Here is a 23,836-nt window from a genome sequence, read left to right on the forward strand (position 1 = left end):
TAACTTGCTTAAGGTCACAGAGTTAGTAAAAGGCAGAATCAGACTTTGGATCTAGATCTGCCTGAGCCCCAAGCTTGTGTGTGTTCCTTCTACTCTGCCCTGCTGCTTCTCGGGTGTGATGAAACCTGGATTTATGGAACCCCCGCCCCCAAAGAAATAAAAGCAATGTGATAACAAGTTAACACAATTCCGTACGTCAGTTGTAAATTTGCTTGTTTGTTTTAAGCAATCCCCAGAATACATTCTGGAGTCAATAACAGATTTGTACATTCAGCCTAATAATTATATAATCATTCTCTTTCACTCTCCCCTCCCCCCACAATACACACATTATGGGCAGATATTTTTACATGACGAAACACTGCAAAGTGTCCAGAGTGATGACCTTGAATTGAAGACAAGATCCTCAATCCCAGAAAATGTTGCAATCATCCTCACTACACTGTTTTACTTAGGATGCAGTTACATTTTAGAAAGTTTTCCAGTAGAAATGGCTGACATCAAAAACAGTTTTCTGGTAGCCTTTGGTAAACCAGAATACCTGTTCTGTAAGGTGTCTGATCAATCAAGTTTCCTGTGGTGTAGATTTGTTTTTATTTTTGCCTGAATCCTCCTTCTGCTGTTGTATCCACATTTTGGGCTCCACCAAAATCTGTATCTAAATGCAAGGAAATGCCAGGCTCCAAATAATGCCCCTCTTCCTACAAGCATATGCTGCAGAACCCTGTCTTCAGGGGAGCAGTTCAGCTTCCAGGTGGAGCTTGCCTTTTCTGTGTTTGCAAGGGCTGGGAGATTTCTCCTCCTGGCTTGAGAAAAATCCCTCCATTTGTTTCTGGAGAAAAAGAACTGCTTGTTCAATAGAGAACCCCAAAGACATCTATTAACCCCTCTTTACACAGGTTAAGAAGCTCTGGTGGTGCAGTGGGTAAGGCATTTGGATGCTAACCAAAAGGTTGGTGGTTCAAACTCACCAGCTGTTCCACAGGAGAAAGATGAGGCAGTCTGCTCCCATAAAGATTTATAACCTTGGAACCCCAATAGGGTCTGTATGAGTTGGAATGGACTTGATGGCAGTTGGGTTTGGTTTATATTTTTTGTTTGTTTGTTTAAATAGGTTACATTTAGGAATCCTAAGGACTTTATAAATTGCACATTTAGGAAGAAAACTCCATTTATTATGGCGACAACTATCCTCCATCAAGAAAGTCTAATAAAGGAGCTCATACTTCAGTGACCCCTAAAATATACAAGGTTAATCATCTTTCATGAGAGATGCTCATGACTTCCTGACTTATTACTGGTCTAAAGCATAATTTGCTAATGCGATTAAAATGATTTTCTCCATTCAGCTCCCTTTCTGTGCCATCTTCTCCTCCCCTGCTTTTCCTACCCGTAGTTTTTGGTTGATTAATTACTTAGGAGCCGAATCAGATCTCACTAAACCTGAGACACACACACTTAAATTCCAGATTAGAGAGTGAATGCTCTGTTGGCAGCTGAACATGAGTGATGGACATGGACGCATATTCAGGGCCCCTGGGAATAGAGAGACAATTTCCTGCAGCTGATCTTGCCTCGCTTTACCTGAATGATTCATAAGAGCATGCAACCATAATTTCTACTTGAAATAGATTCTCTTACTAGATAGCAATCTTACTCCTTTCACAAACAATGATTTCCACAACTTTTTGATGGACTCTGACAGGCAAGCACAAGGCATGCAGGACTTTTCCCAGGAAGAAAAGTTTAATGGAGTTAAATTTATATTTCAGGCAGTGATAGCATCCTGCCCCCATTTCTCTGAAAGCAAACTCTTCTGACTGTACTACAGAGAGAAAGAGAGATGGTCATCTCTAATGGTCTCTGTGCATCTGTTCTCCAGTGAAGGTGAAATGACAGATTTCCAGGGAAAACTATTATGGATAGCATGTGGAAAGAAGGGTGTCAGGACCTTTGAGTAATGCAAAGCTCATTACAGCATAATGCTTTGGCAAGGAGGGTCATGTGTTTGATACACAAGAAGGCTGGGCAATTCCAGCCGTGGTCTTTCATGTAAGGACATAGAGACACCTCACAAAGCAAAAGGCATTCCTTTGGCCCCATTCAGGATAAGTATAAGAAAGGAGAATTAGAGATGGATTTTCCTTTTTTTTTTTTTTTATATAGCATTGGAACTATTCATTTTTAAACAAAATTTTATACTAAACCTCAATATGTAGACTTGGTAAGACTGAAGATGTCCTGATTAAAGCAGGAAGTGGGGAGACTGGAATCCTACATACCAAGCCTGTGCCAGTCCCCATTGCCTTCTCAATTAATGGCCCCCAAAGATGTCCACAGACTAATCCTAGGAACCTGTGAATGTGTTACCTTACATGGTAATCATTTTTTGAGTGTGACTAAGTTAAGGACGCTGAGATGGGAAGATCATTCTGGATTATTTGGATGGGCCCAATGAAATCACAGGAGTCCTTAAAAGAGGAAGAAGGAGGCAAAAGAGGAGACAGAGAGAAATGTGACTCTTAAATAATGGTCATAGAAATGTAATGTTGCTGGCTTTAAGGATGGAGGAAGGGAGCTAAGGGCCAATGAATGTGGACCACCTCTAGGAGCTGGAAAAGGTAAGAAAGGGATACCGCCATATTGATACCTGATTTTGAGCCCAGTGAGATACATGTTGAACTTCCAATCTACAGAACTGCAAGACAACAATTTGTGTTGTTTTAAGGAATCTATGGAAATCTTTGGAGCTCTGGTAGCATAGTGCCTAAGGCACTTGACTGCTAACCAGAAGGCTGGCGGTTCAAACCCACCAGCCACTCTTCAGAAGGAAGGTTGGGCAATCTACTTCTGTAGTGATACCACCTTGGAAACCCAACGAGGGGTTTCTATGAGTCCGGTCCGACTCGACGGCACATAACAACAGCAACATGGCAATCTTGCTAATAGTGTAATCTGGCAGGATCCTAGGGCTCTGCGGAAGTGATTTTTGAGAACCAGTGTTCTTATGCTTTTGAGTAGAGACCACTACTCTCACCTGGGTATATTAAGGACAATGGGGAGAACTAGGACCTGGTCACAAGTGATAAGTGACAGACCTCAGCTCTCGTAGGCTTTCCAAAGGTTCAGCAAGTCCCTGCTGTTTGACAATGGTTTGGTTTGGAACATTGAGTGATTGTGGTTTGTACAGGCCTGTGCCTTTCACGGGTATTTGTTTCCTGTCCTCAGAGACCATATAAACAACAGAGCAATTAACTGGGTAGCAATTAACCCTGTGGGAGTCCATGCATAACTGAGAAACGTGCCCAGCCTTCTTTGAAAGAATGAAGGTTGAGCAGCCAATGTGGGCCAAACACAAACCCCAACTGGTGGTTTCAGCCAGTATAGGAGTATATGTCCTCTCCTGTCCCACTTCTCTTCACCTTTCCTAGGTACACTAAGGACCAGTGTGTTCTAAATTTCTCATTTTTTTTCTCCTTTCATAAAAAATATACCTTTCCAGGGGAAGTCTTCAGTTTCGCTACCAGAGAACTGAATGGCAGGAATTGCATGGAGGAAGGAAAGCAGCCCAGTTCTCCCCAAACTGTACTTGGTTCTGTTGATGTTTTGTCCTTGGTCTCCATCTGGATGACAAGGGATTGCTTTGCTAATACACCAAGGCTCTGTAATAGTACTGATGCCCAATGTCAGGTTTCTCAGGCTCAAATTGAGGTCACAGGATCATGATGTGATGTGTCAGTTCTCAACTCATCAGTACCTCTGCTACAGGAGCCATGTGTTCCTAACCAATGAATAAACAGTAAATTGCACCTGCCAATGAGCCTGTCCCCCTACTTCTTCAAAGAGCAATGTGGACCAGTAACTTCAAAGTATTATGCTAATATTAAGCCCTGGTATAATTGAGTCACTTTCTGCAGTGGCTCCAATTCTAAAATGCAGCAACCTTAATGCAAATGCATATTCATGGGAACTATTTCTGCTAGTTCTGTCTCACAGATCACAGTGTTAAAAGTACAAAAATATATCAGCATGGCTATATGCCAAGTAAAAGGGGCTAGGATCACCAACAGAAGGTATTTGACAAATAACCCTCATGGGCTCAGGAAAGGGGCAGAGAAGTGGGAAGAGGTGGAGCATACATCCACGTGCATGTGTGTAAATGTATGTGCACACTCAAACTCACATGAGGATATTTGCTCATGTGTACACACAGTGTCTCAGTAGTCAGAATGACCCGAGAGAATAATGAAAGGTTGAAATCTGGATGAGGAAAAGCAGGCTGAATAGTAACAAAAATGTGTCTCAGCTGGCAGCTCCATTAGACAGTGAAATTGTCTCCTGAGGGACCCAGTTGGGAAGCTCATTGCTTAAGACATCTGAAAGTGGACTAGCCAAATGGAAGGGAGCCCTCTGGGGCATCAATTTACCCCCTGGTCACCTTTGGAAGACACAGCCTAAAGAGCACTTTTCTTTATATTTCCCCGTGGTGACCCTCTCCTTTTGATGGATCTGCCAAATTCTCCACTTACCTGCCCCTCAGCTCTCTGTTCCTTCTTTTTTCTCCATTTTCTCTCTCTTTTCAGAGGATTCATGCTCCTGTCAACTATAGCCTAGTTTGTGAAGGTTTGGGGTGACTTAAGGCCAGGAGACTCCCACCTGGACCCCATCTACACATCCATCTTTGATGGAGAACAGCTCTTTGAACAGAATAGGTACTCAGTGATGGCAGAGAGAGAAGGCCATCATGGGCTCAGCATCCTTAAAGCTTGCCCTCTTCTGTGCCCCTCACAGGAGCATTGCCTTCAGATCAGGAAGCAAGATGGGACACCATATTCTCTCCAGAACTGGAAGCTCCTGGCCCTGCTCTCCAAACACTGCAGAACTGTGTGTCTCAGTGGTTCATCTCTCCCTCTCCTTTCCATTCCCTTCATGTTGGCTTCTGGGCCTTCCTTCACCCATTCCCTCTCCTCTCTGAAAAACTCACTGCCATCGAGTCGAATCTGACTATTGCTCAACCTTCCTTCTGTGGCTGGTGGGTTTGAAACACCAGACTTCTGGTAAGCAGTCAAATGCCTTAGGCACTATGCCACCAGGGTTCCTTTCTCTGCATCATTCTGTCCTTTAAAGAACTGAGACCTGGAAACAGACAATAGTGTAGATGGGCATGAAAACAGCCAATAAAAAGGGGCCAGCAGCTGACGGCTTCATTTTCACCTGTTTCCCTTTACCTTTATGGCTCAATACAATCTTCATATTCATGACATGGGATGTTTTAGTCCACTCTAGGCCAAACAGTCTTTCTAGTTCATAGTATCCTATATTTTAAAGGAGGCCAAGCCCATAAACTGATAATAAGTTACAAACCCATCTTTGGTAAAGTAGTTCATTGCCATGACCTCAATGGGGACATTTTTCTTCTTAAACATTCTTTGTGTAACTTACATCTTTCATCACTCTAGCCCTAACTAGTTTTCTCCTAAAATATTCTCACTTAGAGTCAACAGCACACTAATAAGTAGTTAATTCTCAAATTATTTTGGGAACATCTCACCAACTAGATTGTAAGACTGGAGAGAATCATGTCTTACAATTCATAAAATGTTCCTTAGAGAGTTACAGTACACATAGTAGGTGCTGCATAAGTACTTATTGATTAACTGGATGATCATTATCTCCTCATCTTCTCCATCAAGAGAAGATTCCTAATTTAGACTGGACAACAGTGATAACAGGATCACCATTGAACCTCTCTTTTATTCACAGTACATTTTCATCTACACATATTCATTGTGGCTTATCATGTGTCTTCCCTCCCCATTCCCAAAACAGAAACTATCAGCTCAGCAGGGTAGACGCACCACGCAACCAGTGGAGTCCAGCTTGCGATCTGAGATACAGCGGAAATTCTTACTGCAGCCCCCGTTATCCCTGCTACAGTCACGCACTGGCCCAAATGAATCCAAGAGAACTTCTAGGCTGTCGAAGGAGGACGAGGTCATCAGCTCCTCTCTGAAGGGAAAAAGAGTGGGAGGCAGGAAAGAGTCAAGAGGCCTCCAGGTGCAACAAGTAGTATTACATTTCTGTACTGTCCCTAATAAGGGCCTTAGGAGCTCAATCAAAGAGCTCTGGTAGTGCAGTGGTTAAACACTCAGAAAGTCAATGGTTCAAACCAACCAGCTGCTCTGCAGGAGAAAGCTGTGGCAATCTGCTTCTGTAAAGATTATAGCCTTGGAAACCCTATGGGGCAGTTCTTCTCTGTCCAATAGAATAGCTTTGAGTCAGAATTGACTTAATAGCAATAGGTTTCAACAGGCAGCACAATGGTTAAGCACTAGGCGGGTAACCAAAAACTGATCATGTCTTGTTCTTTCTTATAAAACTTAAAGATAATCTGAGCTTTCAATGAACAAATTATGGGCATCCTCTATATCTGAGAAATGAGCCCATGCTATAATGCCTGGTCAAAGAAGGAGGTGTGAACTTGGACAAGGAAATGAAAATTCCATTGCCTGTCAGTCCTTAGGGTATGTAGAAAATGTTTACAAAGTCTAATTTTATATCTTCTTCCAGTGTATGAGCCTTGGGATGTGCAATATTGACCCAGAAAAAAAGTAGGTTTTGGCACAGGGTATGGAGAATTTGAAGGCTGCCTGCCAATTTCTCCTTTAGGTTTGAGGTGACTCCATTCCCAGAAGCCAGCACCTTCTAGTAGTATCTCACTTAGCCTCCCAAGTGAAGTGCCTGAGGCCAGACTCACCTGACCTCCACAGCATCCTCCATCACTGTCATGTCCGTCTTGCACTTTGCCGATGGGTTGATGGCCAGTTCAGCTGGTGGAATCACAAAGCTCTTGCTGAGGGGCAGCCACATGCCCTCCCCCAGAGTGTAGGTGAACCTGCAGGGATATCCAACACCAGGGGGTTATGATTAGGAATAACCCCCTAAAGGAGAATCTGGCAGTATACCTTCAGTGCTTCCTTCTCACCCTTACCCATCCTCTTTGGAAAGGAGAGTTTATTGTCATTTTATGTATGATATGACTGAGTCCAAGGGAAGCAGAGAGGCCTGCTCTTGCTCATATGGCCAGTCAATTGGAGAACTGATAATAACATTCACTTTGCCAGCTGTTAGAAGTTTTCATCAAGTCTTATGAAGAGAGTTCTTCAGATTTGAAGCCAGGCTTTCCCAGCCTTAAGTCAGATACGATTGGAAGCATTTTAATCAAAAAGAGATGGTGGTCTCCCACCATCTCCATCCCATGGGCTGCAAACCTTCAGTTGTAGCTTTGGTTTTTCTGGTAGTATGCCTGGAAGAACACCACCAAGGTAAAGAATGGAAAAAGCTCCACTCTTCTGGCTTCTGTATTATGGGAACAGAAATGACTGAAGCCAGGAGACTCTAGGGAGAGGAAAGAAGAAGAAGGAACCAAATAGCCCCAGACTTGTTCTTTGCACTCCTACCCACACCCTTAGCTAACACAGCTAACCCCTGGGATACAGGAAAGTTTTTTTATTTTTTTTTTTTTTTTTAAATTCTTATAACAAGAGCCAAAAGGAATAAAAGAATCAATCAGCATTTCAAGGGAGAGCTTAAGGAAACTATGAAAGATTATTTGTTTATTTATTCATTCATTCCATTTCAAAGGCATTCAAATGCTCTATGTTCACAGTCAAAAATAGTCTAGGGATAAAAGCCAGTGTGGGTGGGATATCACGAGGCTGTGGCAGCCTGGCGTCCCCTTCCAACTTAATGTGGAGGGAGGAACAATGCAAGGATGCGTACAATTAAACAGAACCCAGCACTGGCATGATTAGCATGCCGGTCACAGAGCAGTACTTCAGAATCTGGCTCCTTTCTGTTTCCTAACCCTCTCCTCACTCCTCCCTGCTTACTTGAGATGCTAGGAAACCAGATTTTTGACTTGAGGTCTCCTATGAAAAAACAGTACTCTTCAGAATGCTGCCCAGAGAACTGACCCATTCTGGGGCTCATGGGTTACAAGGTAGCCAAGCTACTCAATTTCACCCACCCTCTGAAAGACAGCCCTGGTGCAAAAGCAACTGAAAGAGGAGAAAGCAAATTCCTGGTTAGCTGCAAGGGATCCCCAGGGAAGAAGAAAAGCTATTGGTAAGTGTTATGTGGTCAGAGTTTGAAGGATTTCTGCCCCCCTCACACCCTTACTCTTGGCCCCCTGCTTCTCTGACCTGTCAGATGAACCTCTGCATTGAGCAGCAATGAAACATCAGAAATCTTGCTCTCAGAGAGGCATCCCACTCCTCCCACTCAGAAGGATATAAGGCAGCAGGTAAAGTTAATTCTGTGCAGGGAGGGGCTGTACTAGGGCATTCCCAGTACTTGGGGGATAGAAGAAAAGACCCACTACCTCATTCCTCTGTGCAGTAGCTAGCAAACTACTTCACACACACACACACACCCCCTTTCCCTGGCAAGATCAAGGAGCCAATTCAGGGCTAGTGGTTGGTCAATCTACTTCTGTAGTGATACTGCCTCAGAAACCCAAGGAGGGGTCACTATGAGTAGGGTCCGATTCGATGGCACACAACAACAACAACAACAACAACGAATGTCCCAAGATGCCTAGAATCTGGGATGTTAGGAAGAATGTGAATTGAAGGAAAAAAACCTCCAAGAATTTGTATATCATAATGGAAATTCTTGAGATAGCAACATTACAATAGGCTGAGCAAGTGGGATGCACCACTAGTATTAAAATAAATTGTTTCAGAAAGAACATACAAAAATGTGAAGGGTATCAGGAAGGAAGCACTTTATATGGCCTTTAAAATTAAAATTTTTGCATTGAAACTGAGCAACATATTTGTGACCCATAGTTTATAAATTAGGAAATGAGTTTTTGTAAATAGGTGATGGTTCTAGCACATTCCTTGTAGTTACTTTTTTTCTTTTGGAAGAAGGGAGTTCATGCTCCAATATCTCATAAATTTCCTCTTCTCCATGCAGTAAGGGAAAATCAAACCACATCTTTCCCCAACTTAACCTATCTAATGGCACTCCATGACTATGGAATAAAGTTCAAGGTCTCCAAAGATATCATTCCCTCCCATTTCTTCAGCTTCTTCTTTCACAAAACCTTGCTTCATACCTTGTGCTCCTACAATAAGAACTGAACTGTAGTTGCAGGTTACCCTGCTGTTACTTCTTTGCCTTCTTTATGAACTTTCCTTTCTTCTTATCTTTGCCCAATTCCTACTCATTAAAACTTAGTTAAGGTCTCACCTCTTCCAGAAAGCCCTCCAGGACTTTGCCATCACCCCTCCCTTTCTGCTCTGAGATGCTGAGTTGTACATGTCTTTCCGTGTGTCTATCACCCCTAATAAGAATGTGTTTTCTCAGATACCCACTGACATTGAGTCAATTCTGACTTATAGTGACCCCCATTGGGTTTCCAAGGTGGTAAGTCTTTATGGAAGTAGATTGCTTCATCGTCCTTCCATGAAGAAACTGGTGGGTTTGAACTGTCAACCTTCTGTTTAATAATCAAATGCTTTAAGCACTGTGCCACCACAGCTCCTGCCCTCTTAGATGGAATAATTCTTTGTCATTTTTGTATCCCCATTGCCTAACACAGTTTCTGGCCCAAAGAGGTTGCTCCACAAATATTTATTGACCAGTCAATAAAGGGACTTTGTTGCACTCTTTATGATGCACAGATGTTTGGGAGACACAATCTCAGTTTTCAAACTTAAAGGTAAAAGTCTTGGTAAAGATTATCTTCTGTTGAGAGCAGGCTATGGGTTAACCTCGAGGTTTGATGGATTTAATGCTCAACATAAATCTGAGTTTGATATCGTGAGGAACATCCTATGTGTACAGCTTCTGAGACAATACACTGTACCAAGTTAACAATAAAAACAGTGTTATCTCCTTTAGTCTCTGGTGGAGCCAAGTAGAAAATCTGCCGGAAAAACAAAGCAAGATGTGCATGAAACTAACCTTTATTGAGGACACTCAACATAGCAGCTGATTTGAAGATCTGCTGTATTTATCTTCACAGATTGGTAATTTGATCCCATATTAGTCAATTAATATTTTAAGAAGTTTAGGAACATCTTCCCTGCCCCTAAGGCCACCTCTTTCTGAGTGGAAGAGATGGAGCTGGTCTGATTTTCAGATATGGATCACATCAGCTTTCTAGTCCATGCTGGTTCATGGCTATGAAATTCTAAAGTTTTATTTTAGCTGCAAAACTTAGTAACTCCAAAAACCAAATATAGAGCAAACTGTCAGAGCAAAGCTGTGTCCTGAAATCTCATCTGTCCCTCATTCATGCAGATTTGGCAGAAAAGACTTCAGAAAACCACCAAAGAGAAGCTGAGGGAGCATCTGGAATGCTTTACCAAGTTGGGCCTTCTTCTCTTGTGACAGCTGGTGGTGACCACTCTGGTGGATGGTCTCAGCTGTGTGCTGGGTCCTGCACATGGCCCTATTGAACTAGAGCTTGAAATTTCTGTTCAGAGGAAAACAGTCACCAGAGAAAGCTGGATGGAATAAGCCTGTGCTCTCACTGTGACTTGGCATGAAATAATATTGTGCAAACTGGTAAACAGCTCTTGGTCTGACATTGCCACTCTTTCCCATAATAGGCCACTCCAGCATGAGCTACTGTTGCCAGGGATGCAGGTACACACCTGGGAGAAAGGTTGCTGAGAGATAAATTTGGTCTGCACTGACTCCTGCCATCAGAAGGTCTAGTGGAATGACAAGATCCTAGCCACAAGGGTATGACACATTCACCTCTAGGATGGGATTGGTGAGAAGACTTAGTCTTCACACTCAAGGTCCCCTTGGACCATTTCATTCTAGGTTGGATACTTCTCATGTTCTTTGGGATTGCAGATTATCAAGGTTAGATTTGGTGTCAAGGTCTTTTCCTAGTCTGGTTTCAAGTCCTAAAGTAATATCTAAAATGACCATCCACAGATATTTACTAAAGGCTTATTGTTTTCAAAATTGTATGTTATTGTTAGCTGCCATCAAGTCAGCCCCTGACTCATGATGACCCATGCACTATGGTATTGGGCCATTATTCTCCATATGGCTTTCATTGGCTAATTTTTAGAAGTAAATCACCACAACTTGTTTCCTAGTCTTTCTTGGTCTGGGTATTCCACTGAAACTGGTTCAGCGTCACAGCAACATGCAAACCTCCAATGACAGGTGAGTGGAGGCTGCACTGGAGGTGTACTGGCTGGGAATGGAATCTGGGTCTCCCTCGTGGAAGGAGATAATTCTTACCTTCTCAAGTAGACAAACATTTCATTTCAGAAACAACTAGACAAATTAAAAACAAATGTGAACATAATAATTGATACTGCATGGTTTAAAATCAGGAAAGGAGTATCCTTCACCATACTTATTCAATCTGTAATGCTGAACAAATAATCCGAGAAGCTGGACTATATGAAGAAGAACATGGAATCAGGAATGGAGGAAGACTCATTAACAACCTGCGATATGCAGATGTCACAACTTTGCTTGCTGAAAGTGAGGATGATTTGAAGCACTTACTGATGAAGATTAAAGACTACAGTCTGCAGTTTGGATTACATCTCAACATAAAGAAAATGAAAATCCTCACAACGGGCCAATGAGCAGCATCATGATAAATGGAGAAAAGATTGAAGTTGTCAAAGTCTTCATATTACTTGATTCCACAATCAACAACAATGGAAGCAGCAGACAGACAACGTATTGGAAAATCTGCTGCAAAAGACCTCTTTAAAGTGCTGAAGAGCAAAGATGTCTCTTTGAAGAATAAGGTGCACCTAACTCATGCCATGGTATTTTCAATTGCCTCATAAGCATGTGAGAGCTGGACAATAAATGAGGAAGACCGAAGAAGAGTTGATGCTTTTGAGTTGTGGTGCTGGCAAAGAATACTGAATACCATGGACTGACAAAAGAACTAACAGATCTGTCCTGGAAGACGTGCAGCCAGAGTGCTCCTTGGAAGCAAGAATGGCCAGCCTTTGTGTCACTCACTGTGGTCATGTTGTCAGAAGGGACCATTCCCTGGAGAAGAATCTCATGCTTGGTAAAGTGGAGGGTCAGTGAAAAAGGGGAAGACCCTCAACGAGATGGACTGACACATCAGCTGCCATGATGGGCAAGGATCGTGAGGCCGGCATAGAACCAGGCAATGTTTCGTTCTTTGTACACAGAGCTGCTATGAGTCAGAGCTGACTCAATAGCACCTAACAATGACAACATAGCCAGAATATTACAGAAATCTGGAGAGGGACAAGTTATTGTAGGTTAGATTAGAGAAGCATTTGAGCAGTACTTCTCAATCCTGGCTGCAGATTAGAATCATCATGCTGATTTTCAAAACATGCATACCTTGGCCCCACCTCCTGGAATGTTTGAATTGGGTACAACTGTTGGCCATTTTTAAGAGCACACTGAGGATTCTCACATAGACCCAGAGTTGGAGACTACTTTTTCAATGAGACTGTAAATTCCTTAGGAGCAAGAACTATCTTGGTCCTATCTGTTTTGTCATATCTACAGCACTGGAAGCATTGCCTTTTGGGAGTAGGTGTTCAACAAATGTTGGGTTTAGCTAAGCGATGGCCTTGACCACAAAAACGGCCAGTGCTTATATTGGGAGGAGAATATACATTCTTACTAGAAGAAAGAGGATAGGCAGGCAAATGTGGAGAAGGAATATTAAAGTTTTGGGGGTGGTAGTAATTAAGAAGACAGATTTCATAGAAGAACAGCTTATTAAAAGGGGGTTGTAGACTGACATTCAATTGTGGAAACATTTAAATGTCAGAATTGAAACTTTATTTCATAGTCTAGGAAAACAGTCAGTGGTTTGGATTTCACCCGGGTATTAATCTTAAAGAAACAGAATGGAAGTAAATAGCCATTAGTTTCTTTAAGAAATTATTCACTGACTAGGTCATAGAATTTTCCAGAGCGGCCATTGGGAGTTGGCATCCGCTGATTCCAGAGTGGCTTCAATTAAAGTTCCCAGTCCCTAAAATAAGTAGATCATGTCCCATTGTTTTAATCTTAGACACAGTTATTGTCATGTTAGGGACCAAATGATTAGTCATCTACTGATAAATACACTGGTTACTAAAACAGTTTATCTCGTGGACAAAATCACCTAGCTACCCCCTCTTTAAAGCACTTGACTGCTAACCAGAAGGCTGACGGTTCAAACCCACCAGCCACACCTTGGAAGGAAGGTTGGGCAATCCTACTTCCGTAGTGACACTGCCTCGGAAACCCAAGGAGGGGTCACTATGAGTCGGGTCCGACTCGACAGCACATAACAACAACAACAACAACAACCCCCCCTCTTTAGTTCTTGGGTATCAAATCCATTGGACCTCAAAAGAACAAATGATGCTTGTGGGGCTGGCAAAAGTTCTTGTATAGGTTTTGTTCTAATAGCAATTTCATTAAGGCCCTGTTTGCCAAAGTGTTAGTTTCTAACTTTTAAGGGGGAGGGCACTTTCCCATGTTAATTGGGCAAATTACACCAAACTCCCCATCTGCCTTATCTTTATCACCCTCCAAAGATCCTGGCCAACCAGTGGCAGGAAAAAGCAAGAAAAAGTCAGCCAAATGATAAATCATTGTTGGAAAGTTTAAATGCCCAAGTTGCAGTCCAAGGGATACAGCTGACATCCTCTTGCAGCACAAATCCTCCAAATCAGCCTGCAGCCAATGCCATTAACGTGCCTCAGCCTGCCCTGGGGAAGACACTCAAGAAAGAAGTCCTCTGAGTAAGGGATTCTGTAAGTCTGCACTCTAGCTAGGAGCATGCTTTAGAAGAACACTGCTGTGTCCAAGGCAATTCCATCCTCAGCGCCAAGAGAGGAGAAGGAGAAGCCTAGAACGGCAAATGTGTTCTGGGAGGCAAACATGGCAGCAAAAATTAACACCTAGGCAGGAATGACTAACACCGGGGGTCTGGGGAAGGTGATTTGGAAAAACAGGATAATGAGTAAGTAAGACCCAGCAAACTAAGAGCAGTGAAGAGAAAGTAAACCTTACATTTGCCCCAAATTGCTATCTTGCTCACCATTCCTCCCAATGATGTCACACAGCAGGGTAATTCTTTTTTGACACCAGATATTTATGAGGATATTTACTTTCTCTCCTTGAGAGCTCAGCCACGGAGGAAGAGGTATTCATGTCCATGCTGTTAGGCTGATCACAGTCTCTGCACTTAGCAGATAGTTGGCCACTCTATGGTAAGTGAAGAATTGATTGACAGGATGAATGGATGATAACATCTGAATTTGGAAATAAACTCTGGCTAAAGGCCTGGTGTGAATTAAACTTTATGAAAATCCAATCATTCATGGCAGGCACCCAAATTCTTTCCCTGCTTGTGGGCCTTTCTAATATGTGCTATTCCCAGGTATGTAGGTAGATACTTGGGAGGGACTGGAAGCATCCAATTTTATCAGGAGGATGGTACACAAAAGAAAATAATAATGTGGTAGAATTGAAGAAAGGGGGAGGCAGGGGTGGGAGATATTCATTTTGAACAATTAAAATTTTATGAGAAAGGTGCAAATTAGATGCAAAATGGTGAGGCAGACACTGATATTAATTGTCTGTTCTGTGCCAGTTTCGGCACCAGGGGCTTTCTCTGCATTATCTCATACATAGATTCCTCATAAGGATCCAGCCAGGCAAGTAATGTAGTCCTATCTAGCAAATGCAGAAACTGGAGGCTCCTAGAAGTTAAGTAAATGGCTGAGGCTCACAGACCTAGCCAGCTAGAAGCCAGGAACCAAACAGAATGTGTCCAACTTCAAAGTTCTCCATGCTGCCTCCCAGGCATGATTTGGGGGCAAGTGCTTTTGTTATGAGGATGGCACAAAGACAAGTGTTTCTAATTTTATACTTTACCACCAGGAAAGGAAGTTCAGTGGAAAGTGGGACATGGGGCTTGCAGACACACAGGACTAAGTCCCTAGACAACGACTTACCTGAATATCTTATCAGAAGGCTGCTCTCCCAAAACCAGGTCAAAGCCTCGCTGAAATATTGTGTAAGGCCAAGGCCTAAAAAGAGAAACATCATTCAATTAAATTCAACTCAACAAATATTCCCTAAATATCCACTGTGTGCCCATTTCCACGCTAAGTTCTAGAACCCCAAAGACAAAGAGGACCTAATCCCTGCCATCAAGAAGCCCACTATCTTGAGCTTATATGAAACCTTAAATCCTGGAACCTGATCTAGAACAAGCTCAACCAAATAATCACAGAACCACGTAAGGGGAAAAAAAAAATGAAAAAACCCACAACTCATGGCAACCCATGTGTTGCAGAATAGAATTGAACTCTATAGGGTATTTGAGGCTGTGAAGTTGGCTTTCTTCTGAGCACTCCAACTATACCTCTAGGAAAGTGAAACTTCATAGGCATGGTAATTGGGACTTCATGGAGTAAAATTATGCCAAGGTGGACATCAGATATGCTTAATTCAAGTTCCTTCAATGTGAATTTAACTGACATCCATCTTTGCCCATTTAAGAAAAAGAAGCAGCATGATTTCTTGGGAAAGATGAAAGCTTCAGAATCAGATAGCTCTGGGTTCAAATCCTATTTTGTCATTTAACCAATTGTCTGCCTTTGGGTAGATTATTTGCCTTTTCTGAGGCTAATTTACTCATTTGTAAAATAACGTTGGTAATAGGCTTGTTCACAGACCATCGTGTAGATTAAGCAAACCTCTCAGGCCAAGACAGTAACTCATACAGGGTCCCCAACATCCCCCCTTTCCCTGCTCAAAATGACGTGGGGACTCTGGGTCATTCTTAGGTATAAACATCTTAATGCCAATCTTTCAAACAGGAACAACTAAAATGATATTTTAAAATAATGTCTAACTACAAGTCTTCCTAGAGACTAGGTGTTGCCACACGTACTGGAACACAGTGTGTGTATCTTTTCACTTACCCAGATGTTCACCCCTAAAATGATTTATTCATTCAAACAAATCTTAGTAATAAACTCCAGACCTTCTGTTGGGTGCTGAGATATTCTGGCACATCGGGTGGACTGAGCACTTGCTCCCATGGGACATACAGTCTCATAATGAACTCAATTATTCAGGATTTTATTGCACACATTTCTCTGGTTTTCAAGGACAGTTAGAGTAAATCATAATTATTATTGGGGTTATATTTAATACTAAGATTAAACCCAGAGGTTGTCCAATGTGGTGGTATCATCCAATAGAGAGGATTTGGGGTAATTTATGGGATTGTTTTTGAATGACCCAAGGATTGAGAAGCATTACTGGCATTTAAAAAGCAGAGCTAGAGAGGTGAGAATAGTGAGGGGATAGGGCCAGTCAGTTTTGCATAACAAAATTTCCTCACGTCCTGCAACCTTTTGAACATCCTGCCAGACATTTATGTAAGTAAAAACTGGCTTATACTTATCTGTGCTGAGACTATTTTTAATAGTAAAATTTACTATTTACATTTAAGAAGAACTAATTAATATAGTTATATGGTTTTAATAGATTATTAATTTTCTTGTTGTTGTTATGTGCTGTTGAGTCGTCTCTGACTCACAGCGACCCCTCCTTCGGTTTCCGAGGCAGTATCACTACAGAAGTAGATAACCCAATCTTCCTTCCAAGGAATGACTGGTGGGTTTAAACGGCCATTCTTCTGGTTAGCAGTCAAGTGCCTTAGGCACTACACCACCAGAGCTCCCATGATGAATTTTAGAGGACTACAACTACTGTGTAAATGGAGGAAACACTATACATTGTTACTTAGAAATTTTACCAGGATATTTGCATAATTTTGAAAAATCATATCATTGTCTGCAATGATGTTTTTTGCCTTTGAATCCCCTATACAGCACACCTGCATCAATCTATATTGCTGTATTATACTCAAGTATTATACTGAACTACACATTACACATTGCATTTTGGTGACTCTACATTAGGTGCAAATGTGCGTCATCTTTATTATTTCTTCTGTTGTAACACTATCAAAGAATTTACATACAAAAATAGATATTAGTATATTATTATAAATTTTATGTTTATTGTTTCTCATTTAATGACTATTCCCAAACCAAACTCATTGCCATCGAGTGGGATCTGAGTCATAGCGACCTCTCCTTGGGTTTCCAAGGCAGTATCACTACGGAAGTAGATTGCTCAACCTTCCTTCTGAGGAGTGGCTGGTGAATTTGAACCACCAGCCTTCTGGTTAGCAGTCAAATGCCTTAGGCACTATGCCACCAGAGCTCCTTAAGGTAATAATATTTATTTGTTGAAATTATATATATATATATATAGAGAGAGAGAGAGAGAGAGAGAGAGAGAGATACAGACTTTATTATTTAAGGAATTCATTTAAGGATAATAAATGTCTTTTACAAAATCCTTGCTATCAAAAGTTGAGAATAACAAATTTAACTGAAGTAGCTAACCAATTAACTACCCAGGGGAGATAATAACTTGCAAGGGGAGGCCATTGGGACAGCATAAGGGAGTGACTGGGATGAATGTGCTAATATTGTATGCTTACTATTTATAGACACTTTATTCCTGGAATTCAATTTAGAAACACCCTGAGGCAACTAGAATTGGCTCCAAAAAATACCCAAACTCTGTACTATAAATAACCCCTGCATCACATAAGCAGTTTCTTTCCCTCATTCCACCGCACCCCCCCCATTGTGTTTCTCATGTTTAGTCTGTTCATTAGAGGTGAAAACAAAGGTAAGGTTCTAATCTGATTTTTTTTCTTTTTTTTTTGCTGAACCGTAAGCAGTGAATTATTAGCCCTGGCAAACATGTATTAATTCAAGAAAAAGTCTACAAAGGATAACAAAAAAAATGTCCTATTTTAAACACAGCAGTAAGAAGAAAAGAAGGAAGGATATGTAACTATGTTTTGTGCAGTATTACATTTTATTTACTATTGGTTTAGTAACAAAACACATTTTCCTTTGTGTTATCTCTAATGCTCAAAATCAGTACCATGCGTTATTAGAATTAAATCTTGGCAGGGTTCCTAGTTTGTTTGAAACAAATATATTTGGAGAAGCAAAATCTTAGGTCTAGTGTTGATTACAATGTCAACAATTAACAGTGTAGAATAAACCTGTTCTCAAGCCAGCAGTTAATCAATCAATGTTCCAAGAAACATTTACTAAACACACATTGACATATTGCTAAGTGGGTCAGGTCAAAGAGACCTCCTGCTCTCAAGGGGCCAGAAATCTGAGAAAAGCAAATCAGACTCAAAGGTGCAGGCATGCAGTTAGATGCCACCATGACCCAATGGAGAGGTAGCAGGGCACAGTGGTGTCGGCCTGTCCTCTGGAGCCAGGTGCCTATTTCAAACTCCAGCGTAGCCACCTACTGTGAAACCTTAACCACTCTGTCTCCATTTCCTAAAACGAGGCTGTCTGGGAAGCTTGTTATAAGGAGGAATTAGCTAATATAGCTAATGTGCTCAGACAAGTACCTGGCATTTAGTGAGTGCCTAGAAGCATTTGTTAAATAAGTTAAATTTACTATTTACCTGGATCAAGTAAAAATGCTATAATTAGTAGTGGTGCCTAGTTTTTGATAGAGATGGGGAGTATCATCATGTCTTGTTTTAAGGGGCAACTGCAATGCCCACACCTGGCTTTAACTGAGAATGTAAATGTTTTCTACTGGCTGGAGAGAAGACACTGATGACCATGAGAAGGTCGAAGCCCATAATCCCCCACCCCACCCTACATTACTGGGCAACAAACTGCATAGTGTATTAAACACAGTAAGACAGAAAAGAATATATGCTGATGTGGTAAGAGAAGTTAAAGAACTGCAAACTGCTACAGCAAAGGAATAAGAGAATTTATCGACTTTCCCACCAGTCAGGGATGATCTGTCAGAGAGATGACTATTCTTATTTGATTTATTTGGCAAATATTTACAGAGGGCCTATTGTGTATGATCTGTGATACCAGGAATCAGGAGTTGGGGAAAAAAAAAAAAAAAAGACTCTTATCCTCAAAGGAATCTACAGTCTTTTTGAAAAATGTACATATGCCCAGACAAATAGAAGAGAATGAGTACAAGGAAAGAGAATGGAATTACAGGAGAAAAGCTAAGTGGTAGTGTTTGGAGTAGAGCACTCACCCTGGGAACAGAAAAGACTGGATGCTGGCAGCACATGGACCCAGTGGAGAGGCCACAGGGTGTTGTAAGGGAAAACACAGGGGACAATGATGAAGAGATGGACTGCACAGGGCAGAAAATACTTTGAAGCAGGGCTATCTGACACTGACTGAATGAGGAAAGACCTCTGCAATAGGGCTCTTGGGGTGCAAGTTCAAATAAGAAAACTGGCCAAATCAAAAAGAGTCTCATCATGGAGTTGTATGTTCAGACTCAGATGGAAGTTGCCTTGGGGGTATTTGGATGTTGTTGCCCTATACACAATGAAAGAAAACGCCGCCCACTCCTATGTCATCCCCAAGATAGGGTTCAGATTGGACCCTTGTGATCCTTAGGGTTTTCATTGGCTGATTTTCAGAAGCAGGCCACCAGGTTTCTCTTCCAGTCTGTCTTAGTCTGGAAGCTTCACTGAAACCTATTCAGCATCATAGCAACACACAATCTTCCACTGGCAGATGAATGGTGGCTGTTCATGAAGTTCATTGACTGGGGATTGAACTCAGGTCTACCTTATGGAAGGCAAGAAGTCTACCACTGAACCACCAATGTCCTCTGGAGGAGGTGCCTGGAAACAGAGTCTAAATACCCTAATAACTGTCTCTATCCTATCTTTACTGTTTCTCATTCATAGGTTCCATTATTTCAAAACAGCTAATGACATGTTTGGAACTTGCCCTCATGTCATGAGAAACCCCAGCTTCATGTCTTTATGGGCTCAGACTTTAGAGGAGATACTCCCAATGCTCTTTAGGGGCAAAAAGAATTCCGTGGAAAAACTGATTGCTTTGTCGTGGATCAGATGAATAAGCCTGGACCAATTTCTGTGTCCTGGGGAGTAGAGACATCTGAGCAGATGGCAATTCTTATTTGGTTTTTAGCACTAGAGCTGGAGAGGAAGGTGAGGGGCAAAATAAATAAATAAATAAATAAATAAATCAGTAATTAACAGTACTTCCCACCTTAGCTTCTGTGAGCTTGTGGCAGCAAGAGTGTTGCCTCCCTGAGGAGTGGGTGGCATTACTGACCAGTCTATGCCAATATTCATTTTGTGGAAAAAGCCCAAAGCCAATGAGGTGCCTGAGGATAGTGCCAGGCCAGATGTGGCATGGGATTGAATCCTACAGCTTCTGGAACCTCACCTCTTGATGACGTTTTTCCAATATTCTCTCCTCTGCATTGTGAACCTCATCAGAACTTTGTAGCTTAGAAAAATTAGCACAATCAGAAGTCAAAGTAGAGCTTTCCTCTTTTTTTTTAAGAGAACTTCATTCATACAAGTCAAGACTGTGAAGACTGTCTTTCCACATGGGCAGCTACAGATGGCACAAGAACCATCTCAGATCCATTGTTTCAATTAGGAAAATAAACTATGCCTTAGTTCAACTGAATGGGGACACAGCAACTAGCAGTGCACTAATGCAAATTTGGCATAAAAAACAAACAAACAAAAAACAAACTCACTGCCATCAAGTTGATCCCACCTCACAGTGACCCTCATTGGGTTTCCAAGGTGGTAAATCTTTATGGAAGTAGATTGCCTGGTCTTCCTTCCATGGAGTGGCTGGTGGGCTTGAACTGCCAACTTTCTGGTTAGCAGCCCAATCCTTAGGCACTGCGCCACCAGAGCTCCCATTGCTGTCAAGTTGATTCCAACTCATGTCAACCCCATGTGTGTTAGAGTAGAACTGTGCTCCATAGGGTTTTCACATATATGTCATAAATATATGTGTGTGTATGCATATATGTATGTGTGTATATATATGTATGTATATGTATATGTATATATACACATATATATGGGAGCTCTGTAGCATAGTGCCTAAGGTATCTGACTGCTAACAAGAAGGCTGGCAGTTCAAACCCACCAGCAACTCCTCGGAAGGAAGGTTGAGCAATCTACTTCCATAGTGATACCGCCTCAGAAACCCAAGGAGGGGTCACTATGAATGGGATCCCACTTGACGGCAGTGAGTTTGGTTTGGTTTTTTGGTTACACACATATATATATACATATGTATCTTTCTCTATAAATAAATATATATTTATTAAGAAATAAATTATATTGTGATTTGGGTGAAAGTTTAGAGAACAAATTGGTTTTTCATTCACCAACTCATTCACATTTAGTTCTGTGACATTGACTGAAATTCCTACCATGTGACAGCACTATTCTTAACTTTCTCCCTGTGTTTACCATTTCTATTCATCTTTCTTTTAACTGCTCTGTCCCACCTTCTGAGCTTTATCACTGGGCAAATGCTGTCCATTTGATCCTGTTTGCTGTATTGTCCTATGGAGACAGTACCTCCCTGATGTTATTGTTCACCTTACAGGCCCGTCTATTGTTTGGCTGAAAGTTGAGCTAAGAGTGTAAGTCTGTTCCAGGTTTGAAGGGTGTCTAAGGACCATCATAGTCTTATGGGTTTCACCAGTCTTTATCAAACCAGGAAGCCTGGTTTTATTTTATGATTGAATTTTGTTTCCTATTTTTCTTCCACTATCTAGGATCTCCTATTGTGATCCCTTTCAGAGAGGTAAGCAGTGGTAGCTGGGTACCATCTAGTTCTTCTGGTCTCAGGATCATGGAGACTGGGGTTCCTGTGGTCTATTAGTCCTTTGGACTAATTGTTTCCTTCCACCTTTCATTTTCTTCACTCTTCTTTGCTCTGGATAGGAAGAGACCAATAGTTGCACCTTAGATGGCCACTCACGATCTTTTAAGGCCCTAGTCATTACTCATCAAAGTAGGATGGAGAATATTGTCTTTGTGGATTATGTTATGCCAATTGACCTTGATGTTCCACATGACTATAGTCCAGAGCCCCAGGCCCAGTGACTCATTGCCTCAAGATATTTGGTTATGACCAGGAAGTTTTCATAACATTGCCCCCAATATGCTCTATTAGATTCATGGATATATTTTCAGCACATACAGATACATATGTAGATTTATCCTCTGTCAAAACTATATCTATTGTGAGTATAGTCCCATTTGAAACAGAAGAGTTAAAAGTGGCAAAGATAAATACTATTACATACGCAATCCTGCAATAACAGTAATAACAATAATCTATGAGTGGATACATAGATAAGACACAGACAAGCTAAACAGGTGTGGGGAGATGAATGGGACTACATCCATAAGGTTTTTTTCTTTTCTTTTCTTTTATTGTGATTTGGGTGAATGTCTACACAGCAAATTCACCCTCCATTCAGCAGCTCATATACACTTTGTCTCATGGCACTGACTACAATTTATCACAATGCAACAGCTCCCCTCCCACTACTTCCCCATAGTTACCTCTTCCCTGTGTCCAGCCCTCCATGCACTCCTGCCCCCTAAGCTATGTTCCTGTGCATACACAGCCCTTCTACTCTCTCATGATTGTTCTCTCCAAGGAATGTATCTACCTAGTGTAAATGTTCACTTCATATGCCTGTCTTTGTTTGGGTGGAAGCCACAGGTGTGGGTTCAATTCCAGACCAGAAGGGAAGCTAGGGGCCATAGCCTCAGTAGTTCCATCAGGATCTACCAGACCAGAAAACCTGAACCCCTTTTTTTTTCCAAATGATTTTGAGTTACACATTGTTCTCATTGTTCTCTCTCTCTATCCAGGATCTCCTACATAGATCCCCCTCCAAGTTGACAGTGGTAGCCGGGCACCATCTAATTCTTCTGGTCTCATAGACATATAGGCTGAGGATCACTATATTGATAGGGTTTTGGAAATTCTTTTGGAAGTAGATTACCAGGTCTTTCTTCTGAGTTACCTCTGGATTAATTTTAAGTGCCAAGCTTTCCATTAGCAGTCCAGTGCATTAAATATTTGGACTACCCAGAGACTCTGTCTGACTCAATACTCAAAACCTATTCAGTCTTCTCTTAGCACTGGCAATTTGCAAGCTTTCAACTTTTCTCCACCAATCCTCCTCCTCTTCCCTAAGGTCCATCAGGTGTCTCAGGATTTTTCTATAACCTTAGTGTTGGGCTGAACCAGAGGTTGGCTGTGGCCTTGACTTGATGTGTAGCCTTCATCTTTATTGTTTAGGCATTTTTCCACTATTTAATCTAGACCCATTGAGTGAGGAAAACCCCTCATTTCCAGCCTGACTGGATGGTCCCTTCACTTAGCTATTCTCCAGAGCAGAAAGGATGATTTCTGCTCCGTAAAAAGACTTCTAACTACTACTTTTTATAATGTGCTAGTCTCAGCTTTCCACCTAAATGGTAACATGTGAAAACAGAGTTCAGAGGCTATTGGTCAGCATGTCTTGTGATGAGTTTTCTTGTGGCAAATTTAAGACATAGCTGCTCCTGAGGGGAAGGAGAAGCAGGAGGAATACATACACATACACATACACACATTGTTTCTCACTCTCTATGTTTTTATATATACATTCCCACTCTGTGTGTGTGTGTGTGTATATATATATATTGTTGGACTCGAATTTGGAAAGGAGTGTTGGCGCGAGGAATGTGACACTGACTTGACAATGCAAAAGTAAAGGAAAAGTTTATTTCCAAGCTCGAGCTGGGGTCTCTGCTTACACCGATGCAACAGCTTGGGCAAAAGACCCCTGGCTCTCTATGTCTTACACTTTTATAAGATTATTA

At 41.6% G+C, this 23,836-nt stretch overlaps 1 protein-coding gene across 1 annotated transcript in view; it reads right to left on the reverse strand.

Moving 5' to 3' along the window:
* The window catches only part of ASTN1 (astrotactin 1), a 500,284-nt gene that overhangs the window by 147,591 nt on the left and 328,857 nt on the right, over positions 1-23,836 (reverse strand). Inside the window, exons 9-11 of the mRNA XM_007937608.2 lie at positions 15,003-15,077; positions 6,758-6,895; positions 5,859-6,009 (exon numbers count right to left, since the gene is read on the reverse strand). Coding sequence (XP_007935799.1) covers positions 5,859-6,009; positions 6,758-6,895; positions 15,003-15,077 — 364 coding nt within the window. The remainder of the gene's footprint in view (positions 1-5,858; positions 6,010-6,757; positions 6,896-15,002; positions 15,078-23,836) is intronic.

Source organism: Orycteropus afer, unplaced genomic scaffold (assembly GCF_000298275.1).
Source record: "Orycteropus afer afer isolate SDZICR_OR568_19922 unplaced genomic scaffold, OryAfe1.0 scaffold00043, whole genome shotgun sequence".
Lineage (NCBI taxonomy): Eukaryota > Metazoa > Chordata > Mammalia > Tubulidentata > Orycteropodidae > Orycteropus > Orycteropus afer.